The sequence below is a fragment of the Cricetulus griseus genome, chromosome 5 (assembly GCF_003668045.3).
Source record: "Cricetulus griseus strain 17A/GY chromosome 5, alternate assembly CriGri-PICRH-1.0, whole genome shotgun sequence".
In the NCBI taxonomy this organism is placed as follows: Eukaryota; Metazoa; Chordata; class Mammalia; order Rodentia; family Cricetidae; genus Cricetulus; species Cricetulus griseus.
In genome coordinates this window covers 115908508-115917408 of record NC_048598.1, presented here as the reverse complement: position 1 = coordinate 115917408, position 8901 = coordinate 115908508, and the positions used below count along the sequence as shown (strand labels likewise).

The 8901-nt window shown below is 46.5% G+C and overlaps 1 protein-coding gene across 3 annotated transcripts in view; it reads left to right on the top strand.

The window, feature by feature from the left end:
* The first annotated feature begins 1107 nt into the window (after positions 1 to 1107).
* The window catches only part of Nrxn3 (neurexin 3), a 1486512-nt gene continuing 1478718 nt past the window's right edge, over positions 1108 to 8901 (top strand). For all 3 annotated transcript variants that reach the window (XM_035445726.1, XM_035445725.1, XM_035445727.1), the window contains exon 1: positions 1108 to 1816. In XM_035445726.1, coding sequence (XP_035301617.1) covers positions 1108 to 1816 — 709 coding nt within the window. The remainder of the gene's footprint in view (positions 1817 to 8901) is intronic.

Genomic DNA, 8901 nt, shown 5'->3' with positions numbered 1-8901 from the left:
TTTTTCTTTCTAAAAGTTTAAGGTCTTAGGCCTCTTTTACTCAAGTGATGGACTGTAAAATTGAAAAAGAAAAAAATGTTTTTAATATATAAATAAGTAAACATTATATATGGGTATTTGGATGTTTTAAAATGTTAATATTTCCAAAAATATACTAATATGGCTTTGGGGATTTTCCATGATATTTGCATTTTACATCTGGAAAAACTAAGTGTGTCATTAGGATCTGGGCTCAGGGTCTTCCCCTGGCCATGGGAGAACTGGGCCCTTGTCCTGTGTGAAGTACTTAGCATTGAAGGAGTATTTAGAGTTGTCTTACTGGCATCCGCACTCCATCAATCTTTGTGCCATGGGATGTAATTGTTGATGTTTAGCTCTAATCCTAATCTCTTCTCTACCTTCTCCCACAGGTCTTTACTCTGGAGTCCTGGGAGCCGTGCTATGGGCAGCACTGCCTCTGGTCAGCACCATGAAGCCTGAATCTGTTTCTTCTCTGCTCCGGGTTCCGTTCCGCCTGAGTACTCAGTTGCTTGCCGTTCCCCTTCCCAGGGCCTGCTTCTGCTAGACAGTAGAACCTTAACACTGGTCCTCGACTTGGGGCTGCCTTTCGCCTGGCTTCACTGTTTCTTTCTCCTTCATCACCGGCCGGAGGCTCCAGCCCTGTCCTTGGTCTCTCTGGCTAGGACGTTTGCCCGGAAGAACACATTGCTGAACGTTTGTTCCTAGCCTGGGCTCCTTCTCCTCCTTGAATCAAGGCCTCCGGATCCGTGTGGATAGCTGAGATCTTTTCTTGGAGAAGGATACTCTTCCCTCAACCTGTCCCTGGTTGGTCCTTCCCAACATCCCATCTGGTTCTTCTGCCTCTTTACTGGCTTCCTTGCCTGTGTGCCTCTCTAGGGCTGTGTTGTTCCTTTTCCTCCTTCCTCACCCTCCTAACATTCCTGCGTGTATTCTTGAGTGTATTCTGTGCATCACTTTGTCTTTCTATAACCAAAGCCCTACCCCTTGCCTCCCGCTCCCAGCCCCCATCCCCTAGTCCCCAGCCCCCAGGCCCCAGGGCTGTTCCCTGGTCTGTTTACTCCTCTGTGCCCTGGCCCAGCAGCCACAATGAGCTTTACCCTCCACTCAGTTTTCTTCACCCTAAAGGTGAGCATCTTTCTGGGCTCCCTGGTTGGGCTCTGCCTGGGTCTGGAGTTCATGGGCCTCCCCAACCAGTGGGCTCGCTACCTACGCTGGGATGCTAGCACTCGCAGTGACCTGAGCTTCCAATTCAAGACCAACGTGTCCACCGGGCTGCTCCTGTATTTGGATGATGGTGGTGTCTGTGACTTCCTCTGCCTCTCCCTGGTGGATGGCCGAGTTCAGCTCCGCTTTAGCATGGACTGCGCCGAGACCGCTGTGTTGTCCAACAAGCAGGTGAACGACAGCACCTGGCACTTTCTCATGGTGAGCCGTGACCGCCTGCGCACTGGGCTGGTGATTGACGGTGAGGGCCAGTCTGGGGCGCTACAGCCTCAGCGGCCCTACATGGATGTGGTCAGTGACTTGTTCCTCGGTGGCGTCCCTGCTGATATCCGACCTTCTGCCCTGACCCTCGAGGGAGTACAGAACATGCCTGGCTTTAAGGGATTAATGCTGGATCTCAAGTATGGCAACTCAGAGCCTCGGCTTCTGGGGAGCCAGGGTGTCCAGTTAGAAGCTGAGGGTCCCTGTGGTGAGCGTCCCTGTGAAAATGGTGGCATCTGCTTCCTCCTGGATGGCCATCCCACCTGTGACTGTTCCACCACTGGCTACGGTGGCACGCTCTGCTCAGAAGGTAAGACCCGCCCCTTCCTGCTATGTGAGTGATTGGGTGAAGGCAGGATGGCTGGATAGGAACCAGCTCTATGGGCCAGTGCAGCTTCAGCAGCATGCTGTATAACTGGGCCTCCTTCTTCAAGGAGGTGGTAGAACCTTCAACTCTCAGGGGGGAAAGTACCAGATCTCAGCAGGAAGAGAATACAGGCTACTCATCCGTGCATGCTGACTCACCTCAAAGGGCTAGGTGGAGTGGATTGCAGAGTCTGTATACAGCTCGGCTGGGTTAGCACAGAATGAGAAACGAGAGTGGCTATCTCCCCCGCCCCTGACTCTTGGAGACTTGGACTCCTGTGTGTGGATGGGAAGATTCCACATGTTATCTTCCACATTGCCTGTGCAGAGGACGGAGGCCTATGGGCTGTAGGGTCTGTGCATGACCTTGTTACAATTCAATCTTGTTATACTGCCCCTTAGCCCATGAGAGGCATCTAGAAGGAAGTCAAGGAATCATTTGAGAGTCTTCTGTCCTTGTTCTAGCAATGAGGTTATTTCATGTGGCTCCTCTTTAGAGACGTTTCCTTTCCTGAGAGCTCCACACACTGGGATATGTGTGGGTGGGCACAGGGCTGGAGCCTCCTCCAGTGGAATCCCTCAAACTACACTAGAAAGCTGAGACAACCGTGAGACGGAGAGGGAGGGGAGAAGAGCAAGGGAGTGAAGGAGAGAGTAAGGGACAGAGAAAAGGAGGGAAGAAAAGAATGAAGGAGAGAGAGATAGAGATGAGGAAGAGGGGGGTGGTTTCCTGCAAAGAACTTAAGTTGCCCTAACCTTGCCACACTAATTTCCTAACTTCCGTTTGGTATTAAATGTGAGGAAGTACCTTTAATATGACAAATACAAGTAAAATATAAACCCCTGGTCTGCTGCACTCACTACAGGCTTAGATTTGGGGAAGAGAAACCACTGAGGTTATCAAGTTTGTGAGAACTGATGAGACAGGTGTGTATCTTGAGAGGGTAGGATGCAGAAGACACAGAATGGATTACACCCTGATTCTTCTTAGATGTTTCATCTTCTCAACCAATGGGGCCCCTTCATGGTGGTGGTAGCATTCCAAGCTCAATGGTTCTCAACCCCACTGAACACTGAGAGCGTCTTGGGGGAACTGGAAAACTTTCAAGCCATACCAGGCTTATTGTTTCAACATCTCTTGGGGGGTGGGATCCCAGCAACTCTATTTTTAAAGCTTCTCATATGACCCTGATGTACAATCAAGGGGAAGAATGCCCTGGTACAAGCTCAAAGAGGTCAGAGTGCTGATGTTGGAAATCAGGGTCTCTCTTGGGGTTCTGGGTCCCATTAACAAAAGAATTTAATAATAGACTTAAACAGAAGCTTGAAGAAAACTTTATTAGATTAAAAAACCAAGAAACAAACTCTAGCCAAGCTGTAAATCTCAGCAGTTTCCCAGGAGCAGAGAGAAGGAAATGAGCCTGGACCTTTGAGATAATCTGGCATGGAGGCCAAGCACACGGGGAACAAGCATCCACATGGTAGGGAGGGGCATATTCAAGAAAGATTAAGGAAGCCCAAAGTGCCAGAAAAAGACATACTTAGTCTAGGATTAGGATCTTAAATAAAAACACAGAACAGAAGAAAGGATAGAGATTCCTATCTGAAGGACTCAGAAAGTTCACAGACCCAGCCAAACCTCATAGTGGCTCCTGGGGACTACTTTAGGGGCAAGGCTTCTGGGAAGGAAGATGATCCCATGAAAGAAATAATTACTCCAGCTCTCTCTTTAGAGCAGCTTAAGGTAAAACTGCCTTCCCAGGGTGGTCCTGCCTCTTTGAGGGGTGGTCTCTTAGTCAGATTATTGACCTACCCGACAGGAATATTAGTCAACCCAGGCCAGAGATTTCATTCTCTGGGAGGAAATAATTTCCCCTTAATGGGCTGTTGCTTCTGTGTCAAGAGGGTGGGGCCAGGTAAGTATCTTGTTCCTCCCTCTGTTCAGGTAAGGGTCTGTTTTGGGATTTGTTTTTAACATTGTATTTGTGGCTGCTCCTAAAACATTTCGGGAATTGCCTGTCCCTTATAAAGCAGTTTATGTTTGATGTAAACTTTATGTACTAGGAGCTATGTTAAAATATTTTTATAAGTCAAATCTAGGTTTATTTTCCAGGTGGCACTTGTTGGAGACTGACATGCTGGGAACTGGGCAGGAGGCACCATTGCAGGTTGTGCATGGGTTCCTTGGAAATATTCCCCCACTGCTCTGCTTCTGTCCTCTACCAGGCTAGCTTTTATATCTCCCTTTTGGGGAGTGGACCTGAGGAAGAGGGATACTGGACACACACATTATCCCTTTAGGTTCATAGACATATCCAGCCTGAGGTTCCCAGACTACTTGCTTCCCAAGATGGTTATAAAAGGGGTTCAGCACATCTGTAGATGACAATGTCATGTTGTAGTGTTAAAAGGTGGGGCACCCTTGTAGGCTTCAAATTTTCCTCATTGAACTCATAGGAAAGAAAGTTGGCAGAGAAGAGGACCAGAGTTGACTCAACACATAAAACCATGCTGTTGGAACACGGTTATTAAAGGACTTCTTACAAGCAAGTGCCTTCCGGAGCTGACTGACACTCCAGAGTTTCTTGGTGTTAGAAAGTGTTCTGCCTGAAGATGTTGACATGATCACTTGTTTCTTCATTTGCCCAGAGGATCTGTTCTTCTCTCAGAACTAACATTAAAAGTCGATCCTTCCTTTTGAGGGACCAGGGCAGCTGCAAGTGTGTTGTTAAGTTGCTGATTATCTCTGATTGCATTTGTGTGTGTGTGTGCATGTGTGTGTGTGTGTTTTAAAAGAACTCATTTCCTCCAGGCAGGTTTGGATCAGCACTTTCGGCGGGAAGAATCGACACTATATATATACATATGTACATATGTGGTGTGTAAATTTGTTTTCTCTCTCTTTTTATTTATTTTTGTATGTATGTATGTATGTATGTATGTATGTATGTATGTATGTATGTATGTTATTCAGCCCTCAGTGGAATTTCTTCAGAATAGATTAAATGCAGTTGATTTTTTTAGTGCTTAAATGCAATATGTATATTTTAATAATTGTTCTTTTTGCAAGGTTCAGATTTCTTCTCCTGTACAGAAAGAAGCAGAGCAAATAGATTCTGTGATAACTCAACATCTACCTAACTTGAAAACAGAATGACCCAAAGGTTTTTGTGAAAACAGATATTGGAGGTAGAGGAATTTACTGTGGATGCCTTGAAGCCTGCTGATCCCAGTAATTCCCATCATGTTTGATCAGTCACAAAATTGCATTGCAGACTATTACAAAATATCCCTTGCCTCCACACATAGTTAAGTTTTGGAGAGTAAGCGCAAACACACACCTGTAATATGTGCAGGGGGAAAATATCAGAGCAGTTTTGAAGTGTCAAGCAGATATGCATACAACATGATAAATAGCCTAAACAAATGCCTGCCATTTCCCTAGGGATAATGTGAAGTGGGCAGAGGATATGTAGCCACACCTCCTTCCTCATCAGATCACCCACCACAGAAGAGAAATCAGGGAACTTTCCCACAGCAGTGGGGCCTAGGTATCAAGTACCTATTTGTCCTAGTTTGCTGGATGGACCCTTCCATTTGAGTGTATGAGGGTGTGTTTTGTACTTTACCAGTTCTGGGAGCAGGGGCATCTGGGTGGGCTCCTGTAGCTTCCTATGGTCTAGGTGGGGCCTGTTGGAGATGTTCTTTGTAGCCCATCAATTTGTAGCATACCCACAGTGTTGCTGTTTGCTTGGCTTCTCTGGCTTTGTGTGCTTCCAAAATGTGTCTGTACTGAACCCCAGAAAGAATACACAGATGCACCCATCTCTTTATGTGTTTTGGGCTATTCTGATTCCATGTGAAAAGAGGAGAAGACAACAGAGATAGTTGATATGGGGGACCTGGGCCCAAGGGTAAGGGGTAGTGGACACACTGTCTTCTCTTTTGGGTGAAGGATTGTGAGCTCTGGCTGCAAACTCATCTTTGAACTTGGGAAAACTCCAGTCTGCAGCTTTTCCTTTCAGTCTGTCCTTATTGGTAGTCACACCAAGCATTGTGGCACATAGTGATTATATAGAGAAGAGGTTTCAGGTTTGTACTTCTAGAGGTATTATGTTTATAAACAAATTGCTTTGATTCTCAAGCAGTAAATGGCCACGAGGACAGAAGAAAGGCAGATAAGACAAACCAGTTTTAAGATGAATGTGGCTGGGAATTTAATGAGGGCATGATCCAGCACTGTCACTGGTCCTTTTGTCAAGTTCAGTCCTATGGTGGGAGCCTTGAAGCTGGGCGGCCAGAGAGTGGCTCAGTGTCCCCAGCTTCCTTCTAGGGACAAGTCCCCTTATAGGCTATGGAAAAGTTGTCATTGCCTCAAAATGAGTTGAGATGATTATTTTTGAAGTATTCTTAGTTATGAAAGTACATGCACTGAATTTCTCAGCAAGCCTATAGCTGTGAAGCATCGATTCACTGCCAAGGCATATAAAGCTTAGTCCCATATCCCCTGAAGACTTCATTTAATGTGAAGTCAGTCTGCTTCAGGGAGGATGGGGCCAGGGAACAATGGAGAAGGTTTGGGCTGACCTCTTCCCCTGAATGAGTCTCATGGAAATGACCTATCTATTATTTGGTTGACTGGTAGTTGGTTTGACTGACATCTCGTCACTGCCATGTGGTCTTTGTATGCATCCCAGAAAGCCAATTTCAATGAATTTTCTTTTTCCTTGAGAATTGTACTACTCTGCTCCCAACTTTCAATACCAAAGAATGACATCCACCTTGAGGAGACTGTTTACCCTAAGGCTGAGATTCTTAGCCCATTGTTAAGGTACCAGGAATGCCCTGGCTGGAAATTCCTGTTGGAGTAAAACATGACCATCTTCCATCATTTTCCAGGAGTTTACACCCTGCTGCAATTATAATGTGGCAATCTGTGTCAATTTGTAAGGCCTTGGAAGCCTGGGCACAAGGGTCATGGTGAGCAATCAGAGGAAAAATGGTAGCACCCTTGCCAACGTATCTGTGATTTGGAGAAGGTAGAACAGCAGAAAGATCTTACAATGTACACAGAGGACTGTGACCCTGAGCCCTGACTTCCCACCTAGCATTCAGGCTTTGGGTGGGATCAGTCCCTGCTCTCTCCAGCCCAGCCAACAAGCCAGCCAGCCAGCCAGCCAGCCAGCAGGGGCTGTCGCTAAAGGAAGCTTGAATAGGGGTCTGATTGCTCCTTTTCCCTCCTCTTCTCCTGATTACCAAGTGAGATTTCCTGGGTATGCTGTATGCTAAATGGCAGAACAGCCGCCTGCCACTTACTCCAATTATCCCTCTTTTAACTGCTGAGGGAAGAACAATTTTTCTAATCTCCCCCCCCCATAACATCCCTGCCTCCTCCCTTAAAGAAATAAGACCCCTTTTCCTTGTTCTCCCTTCAGTGGGCTGACAGCAGGCTTTTCCCTTTGCAGAGACAGAACACCAGCTGCAAAATGAAAAGGGGGGTTGGCAGTGGGGGACGATTTGGTCCACATTCAGCAAGGTTGAGGGTCAGGCAGGCATTGTGCCAGGAGCCTTGGAGTGGCACGTGAACTTGAATTTGCATTTGGTAATGAGATGCCACAGGCCCAGCACTGGGGGCTAATTATTTTCGAAACCCCTATCTCCCTTTGCAGGCTGCCCTGGAAAAGATGCTTTCTAGTTCCTGGGGCAGGTGCCCATCAGCTGAGTCCCCCATCCTTCCTTCACAAGGAGGAGAGGTGGGGTGCAGGCTGTGCTTGGGGGATGGGATGAGTATGTACATTTACCCTCTGGCCACAGGATTGCCCCTGTACTCACTGGCCCTGAAATGTGGTCCGTAGCAATGAGACCCCAGGGTGTAACTGAAGTGAGAAGCTGTGGGGTGTATCTCTGCCCAAGGTCAGTTGCTCTTTCGAGGACAAAGTAATAACGGAGTTATTATCACCATTGCCATTGTGAAACATCACCATTTACCTGACATCCTAGTGCATTTGTATTTATTGGCTCATCTACTTCCTACAATCCTATGAGACCGATATGATGGGACATCTGGTTTGCAGATGAAGAAACACAGGGGCAGAGAAATTTGGAACTCCAACAAAATTTAGTATAGTGGCTAAGAGTGTGATTCCTGGGATGAAAATAATCTGGTCTTGTCCATTTATAGACTGTGTGTATTTAGATAGAGTTTATGAAGCTTCAATATCTTCATTGACAATAATAAATAACAACAGCCACTTCTAATAACCACAGAGCATTTGCTTGATATCCATATGGTTATAAGTGCTTTGAATGCAGTCGCTATAGTTCTGTCTTGTAGGTAAGGAAAGTGGGAGACAGGGGGTTCAACAATTTGTCTGAGATTTGCAGAAAAAAAAGCAAATCTGGGGTTGGCAAATCTCTGGCTTCAGAGCCCACCCCTCTTCATTAGTTTCTGTTATGCTCAAAAAGGAACCAGACCTCAGCATTTTTGAGGACATGGGATGAGATAAAGCATGTGAAGCTATCTGCACAGACTTTGGGACTCCTGGCCTGTGTAAGAAGAGTATCTATCCATGAGGCTTCCCAGATGTTTTGAGGCATCCCTTTGAGATTTGCAGAGGCAAAAGGAAGGGGATGTCAGGGGCCACAAAATCAAATTTTTCTCCAATTCAAAAGCAAAGGGTTGCTGACTGGCATTTTGCTTGGACCATATTCACAGCTCTTTGTCTGCTTGTAGCTCCCAAGCAACCCAGCAAAGGCAGAGGGGAGGCCTCACCTTTGTGAATGAATAGGTGAGGAGATGCAGACCCCAAGGTGTCACTGAACTTGTTATGTGTAGAAGGTGTGAGACTGAGCTGCTGCCTTCTCTCCAAATGGAGTGCCCAGGCCTCCAACATGACATTCTACTCCAAGTAAAGCTCCCCTCATTAACACAAATGGCCTGTGTCTCCATCGTGAAATGGAGCATTGCCTCCCTGGATGGCTAAGATAAGCAAAATGTCAAACTCCCAGTGCAGGAGGTTATCAGCTGGG